Below are 17,571 nucleotides of genomic sequence, written 5' to 3' on the forward strand. Positions count from 1 at the left end.
CCGGAGCTGTGCCACACCCAGAGAGTACAGTACCTCAGGACAGACTGAGGCCCCAACGTGCAGAGCCTCACACCACCCACCTCTCAGTGACAGCCGGTAAGATAAAGAACATCCAGATGTGAATCGCCACCACCAGGACCACCTGAAAGGCCAGCTTTCCCAGGACAGTCTTGCGCAGGTAGAGGGCACGGTCGATGACCATGGTGCCAAACTGGACCAGCAGCATGAACAGGAAGGCCTGTGGCACCTGGTCATCTGACAGCGAGGATGCAATGTCTGTGGCTGCAGAGTGCTTCTGTAGCAGAGGGTACAAGTTGGGGAGATGGAGCGGCAGTACAACACAGGGTCCTAAGCCCAGGCACTCCAAAGACTTAGAGGCCAGCCATCTGTGCTGGGGCCTCAGGTCAACTTACCCCAAAAGCCCAAAAACCAAAGATGATGATGATGATGTCGACAATATCGGCCAGGAACATGAGGGCGTAGACGTCGGTGGCCGCCCGGTACTTTGTGTGCAGAATGTCATGGAAGAAACGCTGCAAGGGTTGGTAGAAGCTCTGGGCCCTGTGGATGGACAGCCTCAGAGGTTATAGAGCCAGGGACTATCTTCTTGCCCTAACACCCCTCCCATTCCTAGCCAGGCCACTCACAGTGACACACAGAAGCTCTGCAGCCGGCGCCCAGCTGCCTTCATTCTCTCCCGAAACTTCGATTTTTCTTGAGTGTGACGCGGCCTCTTTCTCTCTGTAGTTTCTTTTCCTTCTCCCTCCTCGTGCTCAGTCTCTGTGGGTATGTATGTCCAGGGAAGTACCAGTGAGCCTATCAGGGACTGGGTGTCCACCCTGATAGGCTGACCTCACCCCACTTCATGGACAGCACAGGAAACTCCCGGCAGACACTATTGAGGAGCAACTGCTACTGTATCCTCTCTCGGGGTGGCCCCAAGACTTCAGCCCATAGATACTCATCCCAGGCATAGGGACAGCTCCAAGGATGGATACAGGAAGAGCACTGAGCAATGGTGTGCTCCCAAGTGCGTTATCCCTGTACTAGGCTGGCCATCTCCAACTGAGGGGTCATCTGTGTCTCCTTCCCTCCCAGGAACATGGCAGGGGTCTAGTCTGGGCTCTCACCCATGACTGCTGTTCCTTTGGGTCCTGGAGTCTCCTTGCGCCTCCTGAAGCGTATGCTGATGTGCCTCGTGTGCCGGGGCTTAAGGTCCTCTGGGGGATCTTGGATAACATCCTTGGATCTAATACTTCCTTTCCCTTGGATGTGGTCCCTGGGAGTACCGGCCAACACTGGCTCCTTGGGATGCCCAGTGCCTGTCTCAGACTGCGATTCCAGCTTAGCTTCTGGCTCTTCCTTGGCCTCCCGGTCCTTCACACTACTCCTGCAATGGTCCTTGGGATAGCGATCCTCCTCATGGTCCCAGAGGCCATAACACTATGGAGGATACGGGTTGGTGAGGAGCCTGACCCAGGTCAGGTCATGCTTAGACCAGAGGCAGGCGATTGGGCTCAGGAATGCCCGGAGTTGCCAAGCCAGCCCTGCCACCCCTGCACTGGCTGGCAGGCTCACCAGTAGCTGCGAGCGGTGGAAGAAGAGGGCCATGAGCTGCACCAGGTCATACTTGATGTAGCTGTCCGTTTTCTCAAGGCCCAGGATTCGCGGAGGGAAGTAGGGCTTGTTCTCATAGCGCCGCAGCACAACGTAGCTGTTCCAGGGGAAGAAGCCGAACTGGAACAGGTATTTGGTGACCACCATGACCTGCAGGACAGGGCACTCAGCCATGGGCCATGTGGCCCAGCCCCTACCCTACAAGCTGCTACCCACCTCAGTGAAGACGATAGCTGTCATCCAAAAGCGCTTGCTAGGCCTCGGGATGGTCAGCATGGCCCACAGGAACACAAGCACGGGCAGCACCAGGGAGGCAGCCGAGGCTGTCACCATGTGGTTAAGGATGATGATGAAGTAACAGAGCAGCTCCGAGTGTGCCGCCACGCACTGGTACCCAGCCCTGAGCAGCCGCAGAGTCCGGCCCTGCTGTGCCTCAAACCGCTCGGCCTCCTCCAGCTCAGGGATATGCAGGCGCCTGCCGCAGGACCACAGGAATTTGGGGGCAAGAGCCAAGAGCACCCCTGGGGTGCAGAGCCTTGCCCACAACCATGGCAATAGACAGACTCTGATCCCAGGCCTGGGCCTAGCCAGTTCCTGCCTCCCTTACCCAGCTTCTGTCCCTGGGCTTCCTGCTCAGGAGAATTCCCTTGAAAACCTGCACACAGCCTAGTCCCATCTCACCTATCCAGTAGCAGCTCGCTGGCCGTGCGCATCCGGGTACGAGCATTGGCTAAAAGCTCTTGGGAGCCGTGCAGGGAGGTCCCAGCCTGGAGGTCCCCAGCGTCGGTGACAATCTCCTCACTGCCACTGCGGGTGTTATAGCCTGTGCTCAGGGGGCTGCTGGTGTCGTCTGTCATGCTACTCAAAGGCTCTTCGGCTCCCAGCCCACTGTGAGAGAAAAGGTTACAGAGGGAAGGGTGGAGGACTGGTGCCGGGAAGACAAGGGGCAACTGAGATCAGTACTGTACCCCAATGGCTCCTCCAGAGGACACACAGAAATGGGGGCCCCCGACTCACCCGAGCCCCCTTGGGCCCCACACCGACCTTGAGGCTGTGCTGGGTCCATCCCGGGTCTCCATGGGACCTGACAATGTGGCCTCATCTTCACCCACATAAAGCTGGTCCAGCACACCTCGGCGTACCTCTCCAACCTGCAGGGAGGATGGAGAAGCCCTCAGCCCCTGGGATTGGACTGGCTCTGCTCCACATGGGCTCAGCAGGCAGCAGTGGGGATGTGGCCTTGATGAAGTATAGGAGGGGCTTGGCTCGAGGGGTGCTCACCCGAAGAAGCTCCTGGGTGAGCAGGTAGCGCTCTGCGCACAGCACATCGCTCATGGTGCGGTGGTGCTTCGTGAATGCACGCAGCCAGCGCGTCAGCCCGTCTACCGTGGCCTGGCCCAGCACCCACAGGAACTGCATGGTGCTTAGCACACGCTGCATCATGTGGCTACGGCCTATAGAGAGGGCAGGACGGTGCTGGAGGGTCGGCTAGCCATAAGAGCCCTCAGCCCTCTGCCCCCTTCCCAGCAAGCGCACATACCTGCCATCTCATCTTCTGGGACATCTACTGGTTCCACATCTGGGTTCAAGTCACCTCCTGGTCACAGACACAGTCAGTATCAGGTAGCCCTACAGCTCTCCTGCTGAAGCCCCCAAATACAACTCACCAGAAGCCAGCTGCTCTGCCCGCTCCTGCCGTGCCCGCTCCCGACGCTGCCTCAGCACTGTCTGGGCATTGGTTACCCATGCCTGGTATGCCATCTGCCAGCCAGATTTGTTAGTTAGGAGCCTGGCATCTCTAGCTGAGATACCCATTCACTCTGGCATCATGGTCCCCTCCCAAGGAATATGACGCCGAGCCAGCCATATACCAGCTATGGCCAGCCACCTGCTCTCTCTCCAGCTGCGGGTCTTCAGTGCCCCAAGCTCTCTCTGGAAATGGTCTCCAGAGACAGACGTGCAGCTGCCCAGCTTGACCAGTGCCAGGGCCTCAAAGATGGACAAGGGCTTCTCCTGATCCCATGACACCATTTTTCAGTAGGCACACATGGCCTTTCTCTTAGAGCAGGTGGCAGTCATAGAGCTCATTGGGTAAGGAGGGTGGGTGTGTGAACAAAGGAGCAATTGGTGACCTGTGACCTTCACATCACAGCCCGTATCCCTAGCTGCCTGGGCAGGTCTGAAGGGCTAGGGGGACCTCCTAATATGTAGGAACTGGATTCCACAGCCCTCAGATATCTGTTCCTGCACACTGCCCTGATCAGAAACTCTACAGACAGAGCAGGAAGGCATGGCTCCACCTCACCTGGAAGGCACTCTGAGCTGCAGGCCTGGGGTCCTCAGGTAGGGCCTCCTCTTCCTCCTCGCTATCTGACTCAAACAGGAAGTAGTCGCCAGAGTGGATGACTATAGTCAGCAAGGGTAGGAAAGAGTATGTGTGTGTGAGAGCCTATCTCCATGGCAGGACCCTGAGAAGTTCTGGAATTCCTGTGTTCAGTTTTGAGTTGGGTGGTAGCAAGCCCATTGTTAAGAATGACTGATGTTCCCTCTCAGCATCTTCCTCCCACATGCTCCTACTTGAGTGCCACCCTTCCCACTAGGACCATCCCATGCAGGTTTCAGCAGGATGGGGAAGGCGGTCCATGCACAGAACAGAGAACCATGCACAGGTTAGGTCCATGCACACAACCAGACAGGACAAAGAGGAGCTAGTAGGCAGGAGGGTTAACAGCAGGAGCACAGAGGGGTCAAGGCAGGGTACCTGTGGCGTGGTCCAGCCAGGGGCGCCACCACTGTCTCCGTGGCGGGGAGGAGCCCCCTGGGCTGTCAGGCCCTGTGGAGGGGCAAGGCAAGCGTGAACAAGCAGGGGAGGCTGTGAGGGCAGCCTGTCTTGGGTACAAGGGCAAGTGACAGGGACAGAAACAGACACAGGACTCCCCCAGTGGCAAGGTTCCATGTGGTGCCACATGTCTCAGAGCCCTGGAGGATGGAGAGGGGCCACAAGTGCAGGTAGACAGTCCCAGGTGGCCATATGGCCTGCAGGGACAAAGGGGAACACACCACATGGCACGGGGCTTGGGACAGGGTTCTGTGGCACATCACTTACATGTAGCACAGGACAAGGGAGTAGGACCCTGTGACACACCACTTGTACAGGTACAGGGAGACTTCAGCAGCACACATGCCTGGATGCAGAGTGTGTGTGTGCGCGCGTGTGCATGTGTATGTCAGGGGCATCCTCTGAGGTGATTAGTTCTATCCACGCTTACCTGGCTCCTGGCTGGGATCCTGAGGGTCTTTGGACTGGAGTTGGCCACGACTTGCCTGGCTCTGCCTGTACTTCTCCTGTTTGGCACGGATGCGCTTCATCCTGCAAGTAGGGAGGAGCTCTGAGTGCCAGGCTGGCCAGAAGGGTCAAAGGGTCCCTAGCCCAGATAACACCTACTGTCTTTTCAGCTGGGCCAGGGACTTCTCCTCAATCTGGCGATGGAAGTTGATGCTCTTCAGGTTGGCTGCATTGTAGAGGGCAAAGCCCCTGCAGGAAGAGCAAGACCTTAGCACTTATCTCAGACGCATGCGCTTTCTCTACCTCAGGGATGAGCTGGGCTCATCCCCAGTGCCTGGGGAGCCTGCCTGGTCCTCCTTACACTGAGCCATGTGCTGGAAGACACCTGCCACCTGCAGCCATGAGAGAGGAACTGTCACCTCTTTCTCTGGGGCAGAAAACCATCACAGAAAAGGACATAGGGTGGCAACTCTGAGGTAGGTAGGTGAGGCAGCTGACCCTAAGTTTAGCTCCAGGGGCAGAGACCTCTGCTGGAAGCATAATATCATGTCACAGCCCTCCAGCTGGGGGACACTCAGGCCACTGGGGGCCACACTGCCTTTTAGTGTCCAGCCGTGGGCAGCAAGGGCCGCCCTAATGATACCAAGGCACTGGGGGTTCTTTGGTCTCCCTTCAGGTGACAGGATCAAGTGGAGCTGCTATTGTAGAAGAAACCCCTGCTGAGGATGGGGGGAGGGGTGTCTTCTCCACCCCTGGGAGAAGCAGCTGTGCGGACCTGGATGCCTGCAGGGCTGTGGCTTTCAGGTCAGCGCTGACATGCAGGAAGTAGTGGCTGAGAAAGATGCGCCGTTGCAAGAGCAGGAAGAAGAAGCAGATACTGTCCCAGATGATCCCGGCCTCCTCCACAGGCAGCAGGCAGTCCCGGTCCCTGGTCATCATCTCTTTGGCTGTGGGGCAGAGACCAGCAGGGCTAGGGGTCGGCACCAGAAGCAGTGGGTCTCCTTGTGTCCGCCCCCACGCACATCCCTTGCCCACTCACGATCATAGTAGCCTTTGACTGTGCACACGAGGCTGAAGAGCTGGATGACCCAGCAGAAGTTGCTCTGCATTTGCTCCACGAAGACACAGGACAGGAGCTGGGGGCGGTAGTGGGGGCAGGTTAACTCAGGGCCCTTGGGGCGGGCAGGGGCGGGGCCATGTGGGCAGGGGCGGGGCCGTGTGAGTGGTCTGCTCACCGACAGCATATTCTTAGAGATGATGACAGTGACATTATAGAGGATGAGGCAGTCCCACAGCACGAGCTGGGCTCGCGTGTCCTTCTGCAGCAGGGTAGTGCCAAACAGCAGCAGGTAGAAGCAGGCTAGCAGGTACCCCAGCCCGAAGATGCTTATGCGGGTGGCCCCCGCAACAAACACCACAACGAGCACCAGCCAGAACAGGTAGCGGAAGACGGCCACCTTCAGCATATCCAGATAGGACCTGGAGGGGGGGAGGTGTGGGGGAGACGTCACTGAGGTTACTGGGTTACCCCAGACAGCCCTTTAGCGAGTGCTTCAGAGTGGTCATGGGTAGGACCTACCTGCAGTGGATGAAGTTGGGTATAGGGTTGGGCTCCCCACGCAGGGGCTCCAGGTGGTCAGTGTTGATGCCCGCCATGCGTTGCCACTCCTCCGTTCGCTCCGCTGAGAAGACCTGCCACTGCTGGGAGGCGCAAAGCAGCAGGAGGAAGTCACCTGCAGGACAGGAGAGGTGTCGCAGGGGCATGAAGCTTGCAGGAGGAGTGGGAGAGGAAGGGGGATAGGGAGGAGGAAGGGGAGGAGGACTGTACTGCCTGGGACCGAGGGCCTCCTCCCATTTCACAAAAAAAAAAAAAAAAAAAAAAAAAAAAGTGTCTACATAAAAGCTGGAAACGGGCTGGTGAAATGGCTCAGCGGTTAAGAGTGCCGCCGACTGCTCTTCCAAAGGTCCTGAGTTCAAATCCCAGCAACCACATGGTGGCTCACAACCATCCGTAACAAAAATCTGATGCCCTCTTCTGGAGTGTCTGAAGACAGCTACAGTGTACACACATATAATAAATAAATACATACATACATACATCTAAAAAAAAAAAAAGCTGGAAACAGGAAGGCATCCTACTGAGGACACCCCGGTCTGTATGTGTGCCATACACACGCACATGTGTCAGAGAATGTGGGCTGCTATGGCTCTCCCTGCACCCGTGAGATCATTGCCTTGCACACCCATGAACACACAGGTCCATATCACTGTGTGCGTACACACTCTGGGACACGTTTTTGTGTGAATGAGGGTCAGACTCATCTGGGTGAGGTTGCAGGGTGGCATGGCTCTTTTTTGGGATGAAGTGCCACTCGACTGTCAACACCTGGACAACCTGTCCTCTTGCTGGTTCCAGTTCTAAACAAAGGTCCCTGTGTATCCAACAAGCAACCCTCCCGGCCCCGCCCCTGAGTCCTTACGCTGTCCTGCGGCAGGTGCCCTGGGGTAAGGATACGGTTGCACTTACTGATAAGGTTGGTGGAGTTGGGGGCTCTGAAGAAGTCAGGTAGGTACAGCCACTTGATGAGGGCGGAATTCATGGGGATGGCCTTGCTCCAGCGCCATGGATAGTCTGTGGACAGGGGGCACATCAGAAAGGGCAAATGCTGTCCTTATCCCCTCTGCTGCCAGGAGCCCTGGAGGCTGGGGACAGTGTCACATGTTCCTGTGTGGTCAGAACCTGTTCTCACATCACTCTCTCCGTCTCAGGGACACTGACCCACAGATTCAGAGATCCCTACAGGCCATGATCTCTAAGTAGAACTACACCAGGCTTGGAGGGATGGGGGGATGGGGAGATAAGGTTGGAACCCACGGATGAGCCTCACCTGAGACAGGGCAGGTACCTCCCAAGGAGGGAGTGTTTGGGATGAATTATGGTTCATACAATTTAACAGCATGAAACATAAAATAATAAAACACAAAACGAGAGCTGGCGAGATGGCTCAGCAGGTAAGAGCACTGACTGCTCTTCCGAAGGCCCTGAGTTCAAATCTCAGCAGCCACACGGCGTCTCACAACCACCCGCAATGAGATCTGACGTCCTCTTCTGGTGCATCTGAAGACAGCTAAAGTGTACTTATTTATAATAGTAAATAAATCTCTGGGCCGGAGCGAGCAGGGATCAAGTGAGCGGTGTTGACCAGAGCAAGCAGAGGTCCTAAATTCAGTTCCCAACAACCACATGAAAGCTCACAACCATCTGTACAGCTACAGTGTGCTCATATACATAAAATAAATAAATCTTAAAAATAAATAAGTAAAACATAAAATGAGAACTAACTCAGATACCCTTCAACTACTATACAGCCTGGATGTGGTTGCCTCGGCAACCACACCTGCGAGGCTCCTAAGTGAACAGGACGACCTGGAGGGCCCTGCCATCACTTAGTACTGAAAGCACAGTTGAAGGGTTTCTCCTGCACCCGCTAAGAGAAAGAAGCTAAAGCAACAGAGGCCCACTGTATCATCCCACTCTGTGATGTTACTGAACTGGACGGACTATGGACTGATGTCCGAGCGGAGGGGGCGAGGCGCAGGGCTGACTTCAAAGATCTGCACGGAGGGACGTGCAGGGTCGGGCATGCTTGTCAAGAACCAGGGCCCTCTAAGAACATGTGTGAAATGAATGTGTGGAACTGTCCCAGGTACACAACCCAGTTATGGAGGGATATCCCAGGCAACCTCACAGGAAGGAGAGGCTGTTTATTCAGCAAGGACCCCAGCAATCACCAGCAGGGAGAGAGAGGTGGCTGAGCCAGGGGTGTCTACTGAACGTCACAGACTGGGACAATCTGGGGACCTGGAACACTTTCTGCTCTGTTTAAAACAAAGAGAAGGGGACTGGGGTGTAGCTCAGGAACTGAGCACTTGCCTAACGTGTAAACCATGGGCTCCACCTCACCCTTAGGATGATTAAAAAAAAAAGAACTTTAAATACATAGCTGAAATATGCAAGCTCCCCCTCCCCCACCAAGAAGCTAGTGGAAGACCGAAGACGCATGAGAACAGAAAGAAAAGCTGCCACTGGAGCAGTGGACAGCCACCCTGTGTTAACCCCGTGTCTGTAGCACCCCAATGTGGGCAGGCAAGGTTGCTTGAACAGGTCAAATGGGCAGTCATGGGCTACACCAGGTCCGTGGCACCACCACGTGGACCACCATGAGCTCTGTGCCCATAAAGTTCTTCACGCTTAACCAGGCACATCCAAACTTTGAGGCATGTGGCAAAGCCACCAACCTGGCTATCCAGAAATGTCCTAGGCTAGGAGAAGCTAGATGAAAGAGAGAAGAGGACACAGGAGAACGGCCAAGCTGAGGACAGCTACAAAGAAGAGCTGGTGCTGTTTTACTACAGACAACACGCCCGACAAGGACACTGCTGCTATAGGCTGTCAGGAGAGGCTGCAGCCCTGAAGGCATCCACAGCTCTACGGACATAGCGCCATTCTGCCCTCAGGAAGCCAACCTTGTGAAATAGCACAGCTATGGCTCAAATGGTCCAGAGAGAATGTACAGGCTACAGAGGATCTAACGGGTTCCCTTGGCAGGAATGTAGGTGTGGAGCTGTGTAAGTCAGGAAGGTGAACAGGAAACGGCCCAGGAGTTTCCACGTGACCACACATACCAAGCCCCTCAGCCTGTGGCTTACCAATGCACAGTGCAGGGGGCATGCCCAAACACAGCAGGTACTGGTACAGCAGGAACAGCGTGAGGAACAGACAGTAGTTAGGCCAGAGGCGGGCGATGGCCTCACGGCGCCGGCGTGTAAGGATGGCCACCAACCAGCAACCGTGTAAGATCACCATGAAGTTCATACGCTGCCCAATCACATTCACGGCCATCAAGAAGCAGATCTGGAGGGGAATCAAGGGGTGGATATAATAGTAAGAAGGGAGCTACTCCAAGTCCACAGACTCAGAGCAGCCCTGCCTGCCCTGAGGTCTAGAGTGACTCATCTTTACTGGGGACGAGGGGAGCAGTCTCTCAGACCACCGTCCTAGGACAGCAGAGGCTAGACACATCTCATCATACTTAGAGGAAGCCAAGGCCCCGGGATGAGTAGCCCCACGCCTGGGGAAGACTTTAGCTTCAGACAGTGCAGCCTTGGTCTAGCCCTGCCAGGGAGACTCAGTCCAATCTCCTTGGCCTTCCTGGGCTTGTGGCAAGCCTCTGTGCTAGCCCTGGGCTAGGCTGTGCCTACAGAACTCAGGCATCACTAGAGATGCTCAGGGGGATCTCCTGCTATCATTCCTGCCAAAAGGATGCCCAGCCTCACCTCCAGCCCGAATTTGTAGAAGAAGAAGTTGATGAAATACTTGAGGCAGCTAAGTAGGTCCTGGTCCAACCTCTGGCGGGTGCCATCTGCGCACACAGCCTGGGCGGGCAGAGGGGCCTGCTGGTGCTGCCGGCGGTAGTGCTCTTGGCGCCGGTACACCACGGCCTCAAACACCAGCAACAGAAGGATCTGCAGGTGGTTCTGTGAAGGTGGGGTCAGGGGTCAGTGGGGGTCAGGGGTCAGTGGGGGTCAGAGGTCAGTGGGGACCATCTGGGGCCGTCAAAGACCATCTACCCTGGCTGTCAGTCCCCACTCACCTGGATATAGCCCAAGTTGGGGTAACCCTTCCGCACCCCAAACCAGTTGGCAGGGTCAACAGGGCCACGGTACAGCAAAGACTGGTTGATCTCCAAAGGCTGCAAGTTGGTATTGTTGGGGAAGGGCTGCAAAGAGGGGTGAGCATGAGCCCCCAGGTCCCAGACCTGGATGGAGTGGGGATTGTAGATGCTATCTTTTTTTTTTTTTAAAGATTTACTTATTTTATGCATATGAGTACGCTGTCACTATCTTCAGACACTCCAAAAGAGGGCATTGGATCCCATTACAGATAGTTGTGAGCCACCATGTGGGTGCTGGGAATTGAACTCAGGACCTCTGGAAGAGCAGTCACTGCTCTTAACCATTGAGCCATCTCTCTAGCCCCTGTAGGTGCTATCTTAAGCCCATCTCACAGCTGAAGCAGCAGGTTGGGTCCAGGGTAGACAACAGCTGTCCTACCGGAGGTTCACAGGGCCACCTTGATGGGGAAGGGGACAGGTCAAGGCCCAAATAGAAAGAATGAAGCCAGGTGAATCTAGGCACAGCTGTCCTGAGGGCCCCTCTATTCTTACTGCAGGAGTCACTGTCCCCGTCCACATTCCATGAGGAATCACTGGGACAACTTCTCAGGTGGTCCCCGGGCCCTAGGGACGCCTCCAGGCCTGTACCTCAGTGCAGTTGCTGGAGTACTCATGCGGGTTGACAATCTTGAGCTGATAGAGCATCTTGCATACAATGATGATACAGGTCCACACGGTGGACAGGCAGGAAGCCATGGGCCGGAAGCGCGGATAGGGCAAGGCGAAGGCCCATAGCACCACCAGCAGCAGGTTCATCACAGACACCTGTGGAGCACAGATGGCAGTGGGCAGACCAGGCAGCATCGGGACTAGACTCCAGGACGACTGCCGTAACCGAGCAGGCCTGGCTCTAGAGCAGCCAACAAAGCCAGGGCAGGAGAGACCCTGCTTCAGAGGAGGAAACAGCCCAGGTTGGGACACTCACTTCTTTCAGGGCCACCCAGACAGTGTAGAGGGCCACCAGCTTGAAGACGTGAAGTTCTAGCAAGCGCCGAACGAACACCTGGATTCGGGTGAGGACAGCCGAGAAGCTGGCCGCTAGGTCCAGCAGCCGGTCAGCCACCAGGCCCCACTTGCTGGCCGTACCTGTGGAGGTGGGGTTCAGTGAGGGGGGATAGGCCTTGGCGAAGAGATAGACAGAAGTGATAAGGGGTGAGGCTTAGGAAGGAAAGGGAAACTTAGTGGGGTTTAGAAGGAGGGGGGAGTAAAAGGGGGGAGGACACAGTAAAAGGGGGTGGAGCTCAGGATGGAGGGGTGGAGTTCAGGGTGGAGGGGCCGGAGCTCAGTATGGAGGGGCCGGAGCTCAGGATGGAGAGGGGCAGAGCTCAGGATGGAGGGGGCGGAGCTCAGGATGGAGTGGGCAGAGCTCAGGATGGAGGGGGCAGAGCTCAGGATGGAGGGGGCAGAGCTCAGGATGGAGGGGGCGGGGCTCAGGATGGAGGGGGCAGAGCTCAGGATGGAGGGGGTAGACCTTGGTGAGGAGGGGACTGAGTTCCAGAAGAAACAGGAAGGGTTGGAGCTCCTGTCTGCCTTCCTCAAACCGACATCCAGGAGGTGGCAGAACTGGGCACAGATTCGCCTCTTAGCCCCCTGTGTGCCTTGTGGGGCTGTGTTCTGCCCACTCCTTCCAGCCTCACCCTCAGGGACCTGTGTGGCCTGGTGGGGCCCATCCATGCTCTGCCCATCTTCCCTGAAGACTTCCTCTTCCTCCTGATGCTCAAGCAGAGGGGCCTCGCTCACTGCATCCTGCCTGGGAAAGCCCAAGTGTCACTTCCTGCCCTTGTCCCTGGCTCTCCCTTCCCTGAGACAGCCCCCCCACCCCATCTCCACCAGTCCACCTGTAAACTCTAGGCCAAGTCTACATGGCTTAAGGCTGCCTCACGGCTCCCGCCCAAGCGCAGGACGGTCGGCTAACTCTATGACACAGCCCCCAGCGTCAACCCCAGTTCCCACAGACCAAAAAACACCCGTGGCCCTCGAAGGCAGAACACCTGTGAGCCCATCGAGGGTGGCGGGTGCCTGGTGGCGGCACGTGCTCCAGGTCAGTGAGCTGCATGAACGGTCTGTGGAAGTAGTGCAGCTGCAGGATGCAGGCCAGCAGGAAGAAGCCAGGGATGAGGATACTGGAAAAGAGCTCCGACACACTGAACTGCTCCAGGCCCAGGTCGCCCAACCTGGCAGAAGAGAGCGAGCACCATCAGCCCTTTACTCTGCCCTGCCCCAGTAGCCCTCCTGAACCAGATCGGAGAGTCTGAGCATGGGACGGGACGAGGAAGGTGCCTCTACCGCCCCCTGAAGAGCGCTCAGCGGTACTGCCCCTAAGGTACCCTACTCACTGCTCGTCCGTGAAGCCCGTGAGGTTGCGCCAATAGGTGGGGAAGTCCTGGAACTGGAAGGTGTACACAGCGATGAGCACGAGCATTGTATAGGCCACCACGAGCCACCAGAAGACACGCAGCAGCTTCCTCCACAGGGTGTAGTAGACCTGCAGAAGGATGGGGGTGGGGTGGCTGGTGAGCAGGGCAGGTGAGGGACAGAGCCCCACCCACGAGCCCTACCTGCCCATTCCCTAGGTCACCTGGAACAAGGTGAGGCACAGCAGGAAGAGGAACATGTAGACGATTTTGTAGACCACCAGGCGGCCGGCGAAGCTGACCACAATGAACATGCCGGCGCACACATAGATCCAGTATTTGACGTAGATGCCGGTGACCAGCTCCCCCAGGCTCCGCAGCAGCGTCTGGGTCTGTGTGGGCTCTGCAGAGTGGGACAGAAGGTGAAGTGACAGCCTAGACAGAGAGGGGACAGTGCAGGTGGAGGTTCCACCCTCCCGCATGCCACTCACCAGTGTCGGCCACCGTGACCTCCAAAAGCGCCGCAGGCACCTTTTGCTTCTTCAGCAGCTTCTCCTTCACGAACTGACGCAGAAGGAGCCAGAATGTGAGCAGATAGAGGAGCTGTGGGGAGCAGGGGTGTCACTCAGGGCCCAGCCCATGAGCCAGGGCCGAGGAGAGTCCTCAGCCTCTTCCATGACCTCAGCTTCAACCTCACATGCGTGTGTAGGTTTACATGGTCACAGATTCACGGACGTACGTGAAAGCCTCAGAGACACAGGCCCCCAATCTTTTTTTTTTTAAATTCTTTTTTTTTTAATTTTAAGATATTTATTTATTTACTATATGTAAGTACACTGTAGCTGTCTTCAGACACACCAGAAGAGGGCATCAGATCTCATTATGGGTAGTTGTGAGCTACCATGTGGTTGCTGGGATTTGAACTCAGGACCTTTGGAAGAGCAGTCGGATGCTCTTACCCACTGAGCCATCTCACCAGCCCCAGGCCCCCGATCTTACATACTTTGCCCAGACTTGGTAAACACAAGTTTACACTCACATGCATACAGATGCATACAGATAGATACACTAGTACACATATAGTCTCACTTGAGATGTATTAAAATCCACCAGGTTACAGTGGGCAGGCAACACCACACCTGCCTCATGCAGAGATACTTGGGTGACCCAAGAGTCAAATGGACCAGATTTGAGTCACAGACATTCAGTGCCACACAGTGGAGCCCTGTCGGGCAGTCAGAATACACACAGACACTCACAGCATCAAGGACATTGCGGCAGCATGCCACATACTCGGTCACAACGCCTATATTCTAGGGTGGACTCGCAGGAACCCACTGTTGACTTCAGATACACTCTCCTTCAATCTCTACCCAACCAAACCAATGGCCAACGAGCAGAGCACTGGGTTCCCAGGGAGAAATCCTACCGCTACCCAGATACGGCCAGTGATACTCACCATGGCACCGAGGTCCAGGCAAGGGTAGCGTGTGTGTTCCAGTCCCAACTGGTGCAGGCTGACAGGGCCCAGGGTGGTGGGCAGCTCAGGAAGTTCCATGGCCCACACGTACCTCAGGCAGCAGAGCGTCAGCCCATACAGCAGGATGCAGGGCGAGCAGAGCATAGCCAGCTGGTGGCGGCTACGCACCGTCCAGATGAGGCAGGCCCAGAGCAGCAGGACGAAGGTCAGCCAGCTGTGGTACATGATGCTCCACACCTGCAGGCACAGCCAGGGTCGGTCAGCAGGGACTGCATGGGACACTCGGCCAGAGCTTCAGCCCCCAACAGTAAGGCCTCCCATGAGGTAGCCCACACACAACATGTACACACACCCACTGCACAGTTACGGGATGTTGGTGACTTACATGGGCAGTTCCAGCACTGTTACTGGTAACTGGACCTCAGGTTTTGAGATGAACTACACCCCACCTCCCTGCATTCTATGAGAAGACTGCAGTGGCCAGGGAGTGGGGAGGAGGGGAGGGACTGCTCCTCCCTGGGAGGGGGGGGGCTTGGGGGAGGGGCTGTTCCTTACCATCATGGCAATCAGGGCACACACATAGCTCTGGTCCATGATGAGGTGGCCCAGGCCATGTAGCGGTGACATCTCTTTCAGCTCAGCCAGCCTGGGGCGAACTAGGGGTGGGACTGAGATTAGCGACCAGATAGGAACCATGGGGTCCTTCCCCATTCTCAATATGGCCCTAGAGCATGGAGTAGGTTGTCTGTAGTGTCAGGGCCTTACAGGTGTGAGGGGGCCAGGCCCACCAGGCAGCCACAGAGGATGCTGGCCAAAGCCATCAGAAGAGTCCGAGCCTTCTGGAATGTCATGGCCAAACCCTACTGGCCTCACCTTTTGAAGAGTCTCTTGTAGGAGATGGCCCTTTCAGATCGGTGACTCTCACACTTTACACACAATGACAAGTTGCAAAAGTGGAGGTCTGCGAGATGCCTCAGCAGGCTAAGGTGCCTGGCACCAGGCCTGAGGAGCAGAGTTCAAGCCCCATGATAGAAAGAAAGAACCAATAGCTGTAAGTTGTCCTCTGACTTCCACACACATACAATAGCTTGACACCCCTGCACACAATCAATCAATAAATGTAATTAAAGATTTTTCTTTTAAGTTCAAGGAAAAGAAATAAGGACCTAGAAAAAGATCTAGCAGTCTCCACAGTAATGCAGACCAGTGAAACCCCCAGGCCAGCGCTCTCAGAATGACAGAGGCTCCCGGGGCTCCCGGGGCCTTGAACCATGGGTAGACAATTCCCATCTGAGAACAGAAAATAGGAGACCTGGAGGGCCACCCAAAGGGTCTAGGGGGGTCAGCCATAGAACTGGCCCTAGGAGGTTCAAGCATAAGGCAAGGGGTGCGTATAAGACCTATGGCCACCAGGGGGCAGTCTAGACTTGCCCACAGAGTGATCAGAGCGAATGGGCCCCTGCTAATAACGTTCCCAGGAGGGCATCCCATGGCCACAGAGCCTGTAACTCACCTGGACGCTGGCGGACAGGGCTCTGGCTGGTTAGTACATGCACGGTGCAGTTGTCAAGGTCAGGTTCCGTGGTCATGGGCATCTCACCCTGCAGAGGATGTGTGGGTCAGATAGTCGCTGCCGATGGCTCCCCATCACTTTCCAATAATTCCCTGACCGCCTGCTCACCTGGGTGGCGTCCCTAGCCTGGGGCTCTGGCTCCAGGTGGTCCAGTTCCAGCTCATGCTCCTCATCCTCCCTGGGTGTCTCCTTCCTCTGAAGAGACCACAACCGTGAGTGCAGTCCCTAGAATATCCACCTCACCCGCGTGCCAGACGCCAACAGAGTTGACAGCAGGGACTCACCAGCTCTGAGGGACAGCTCTTGTGGAGCTTCAGGAGAGAGGTGGCTGTGTAATATAGCAGCAGCAGGATTCCGGGACTCACATAGATGGGCCAGGCGTGCTTAGTGTTGAGTACCAGGGCGTTGGGGCTGGAGTAGTTAGGGAGGTCTACGAAGTTCTTGAGACCAAATAGCCTGTTCAGAGAGGGCCAGGCCACTGACTGCCAGGTCTGCGAGCAGCAGAGCTATGGCTGAGGTGGGTGGGGCTGTGTGGAAGCCTTACCTGGCCCAGATGTTCCCAGGGGGTAACATGTCCTGGATAAATGGTGTCTGATAGCAGTATAGGCAAATGAGATGGCCGGCACCAAAACAGCTCACCATGACACAGAGGGTGTTAAAGCCCAGGGGGCTGAGAGGAAAGTGACAGGACCACCAGGTGCAGATGGCCAGGAACACCACCAGGTAGACGCTGGAGAAGGCCGAAGGGTGGGCTATGCCTACAGGGGATGGGGTGGGCACAGGCACTCTGCGTCACTCCTGGCCTGACCCATCGGGAAGCTGAGTCACCCCGCCGCCACCGCCACCGCCGCCACTGCCATGCCAGTCAGAGTCAAGACTCCAGCCCCTGCCCCGGGGTACCTGCCAGGGCCAGCAACACAATGACCAGCGTCCGTCCAGAGGTCATCAGCAGCCAGTGGGCCGTGACCCGGAAGCGGGAGGCCAGCCACAGCCTGCGTTTGGTTGCCAGGGCAGGGGCTCCCTTCAGCCCCACGGCTGGGGCAGCATCTATGTCTTCATCGTCGTCATCATCGTCATCGTCATCATCCTGCTGAAGTCATGGGGAAGTGACGTCAGGGTCATCACCACCGAGGCCACTCCAGCCTCATCTGCTTAGCTGAAGTAAGAGATGAGGCCTGTCCCACAGCTGCCTCTCTGATGTTGCCCACAGCCTGAAACCAGCCTTTCTCTCCCTTCTCACTGAGTGGGCAACCCCACAGCCCCATGCTACTCTAAAACACAAAACTCTGCCAGGCCAGGCATAGGATGCCCCAGCTATTCTGGAATATATCATTTTGCACCATCTTGGACAGGATGCCCTAAAAGACAAGATAGCCACCCAGGTCCCAAATCTGTCCCTGAAGATCCTGTGTCAGTTTTGTTAGGTTCCCGGGGAGAGGCCTTTTTGGGATAGAGGGAAAGAATTTTTTGGGTTTTTAAAAAGATTTATTTATTTATGTTATGTATGTGAGTCCACTGTCACTGTC

The 17,571-nt window shown here is 56.2% G+C and overlaps 1 protein-coding gene across 8 annotated transcripts in view; it reads right to left on the minus strand.

Moving 5' to 3' along the window:
- The window catches only part of Piezo1 (piezo-type mechanosensitive ion channel component 1), a 69,632-nt gene that overhangs the window by 3,479 nt on the left and 48,582 nt on the right, over nucleotides 1-17,571 (minus strand). For 3 of the 8 annotated variants that reach the window (NM_001357349.1, XM_006530953.2, XM_006530957.3), the window contains exons 6-42: nucleotides 16,946-17,135; nucleotides 16,590-16,803; nucleotides 16,330-16,501; nucleotides 16,154-16,240; nucleotides 15,986-16,073; nucleotides 15,028-15,128; nucleotides 14,452-14,709; nucleotides 13,484-13,595; nucleotides 13,217-13,395; nucleotides 12,975-13,123; nucleotides 12,630-12,812; nucleotides 12,276-12,388; nucleotides 11,564-11,724; nucleotides 11,227-11,403; nucleotides 10,558-10,683; nucleotides 10,241-10,441; nucleotides 9,614-9,818; nucleotides 7,431-7,535; nucleotides 6,483-6,636; nucleotides 6,139-6,382; nucleotides 5,943-6,039; nucleotides 5,679-5,850; nucleotides 5,063-5,152; nucleotides 4,887-4,987; nucleotides 4,379-4,450; nucleotides 3,923-4,023; nucleotides 3,285-3,378; nucleotides 3,158-3,214; nucleotides 2,899-3,071; nucleotides 2,662-2,768; nucleotides 2,299-2,505; nucleotides 1,834-2,092; nucleotides 1,579-1,767; nucleotides 1,131-1,443; nucleotides 648-780; nucleotides 414-561; nucleotides 81-295 (exon numbers count right to left, since the gene is read on the minus strand). In NM_001357349.1, the coding sequence (NP_001344278.1) occupies nucleotides 81-295; nucleotides 414-561; nucleotides 648-780; nucleotides 1,131-1,443; nucleotides 1,579-1,767; nucleotides 1,834-2,092; nucleotides 2,299-2,505; nucleotides 2,662-2,768; nucleotides 2,899-3,071; nucleotides 3,158-3,214; nucleotides 3,285-3,378; nucleotides 3,923-4,023; nucleotides 4,379-4,450; nucleotides 4,887-4,987; nucleotides 5,063-5,152; nucleotides 5,679-5,850; nucleotides 5,943-6,039; nucleotides 6,139-6,382; nucleotides 6,483-6,636; nucleotides 7,431-7,535; nucleotides 9,614-9,818; nucleotides 10,241-10,441; nucleotides 10,558-10,683; nucleotides 11,227-11,403; nucleotides 11,564-11,724; nucleotides 12,276-12,388; nucleotides 12,630-12,812; nucleotides 12,975-13,123; nucleotides 13,217-13,395; nucleotides 13,484-13,595; nucleotides 14,452-14,709; nucleotides 15,028-15,128; nucleotides 15,986-16,073; nucleotides 16,154-16,240; nucleotides 16,330-16,501; nucleotides 16,590-16,803; nucleotides 16,946-17,135 (5,747 nt within the window). Of the gene's footprint in view, nucleotides 1-80; nucleotides 296-413; nucleotides 562-647; nucleotides 781-1,130; nucleotides 1,444-1,578; nucleotides 1,768-1,833; nucleotides 2,093-2,298; nucleotides 2,506-2,661; nucleotides 2,769-2,898; nucleotides 3,072-3,157; nucleotides 3,215-3,284; nucleotides 3,379-3,922; nucleotides 4,024-4,378; nucleotides 4,451-4,886; nucleotides 4,988-5,062; nucleotides 5,153-5,678; nucleotides 5,851-5,942; nucleotides 6,040-6,138; nucleotides 6,414-6,482; nucleotides 6,637-7,430; nucleotides 7,536-9,613; nucleotides 9,819-10,240; nucleotides 10,442-10,557; nucleotides 10,684-11,226; nucleotides 11,404-11,563; nucleotides 11,725-12,275; nucleotides 12,389-12,629; nucleotides 12,813-12,974; nucleotides 13,124-13,216; nucleotides 13,396-13,483; nucleotides 13,596-14,451; nucleotides 14,710-15,027; nucleotides 15,129-15,985; nucleotides 16,074-16,153; nucleotides 16,241-16,329; nucleotides 16,502-16,589; nucleotides 16,804-16,945; nucleotides 17,136-17,571 lie in introns of those variants that run through there. The other 5 variants (NM_001037298.1, XM_006530954.2, XM_006530956.2 and 2 more) reach the window with 4 other exon arrangements.

Source organism: Mus musculus, chromosome 8 (assembly GCF_000001635.26).
Source record: "Mus musculus strain C57BL/6J chromosome 8, GRCm38.p6 C57BL/6J".
Taxonomy (NCBI): domain Eukaryota; kingdom Metazoa; phylum Chordata; class Mammalia; order Rodentia; family Muridae; genus Mus; species Mus musculus.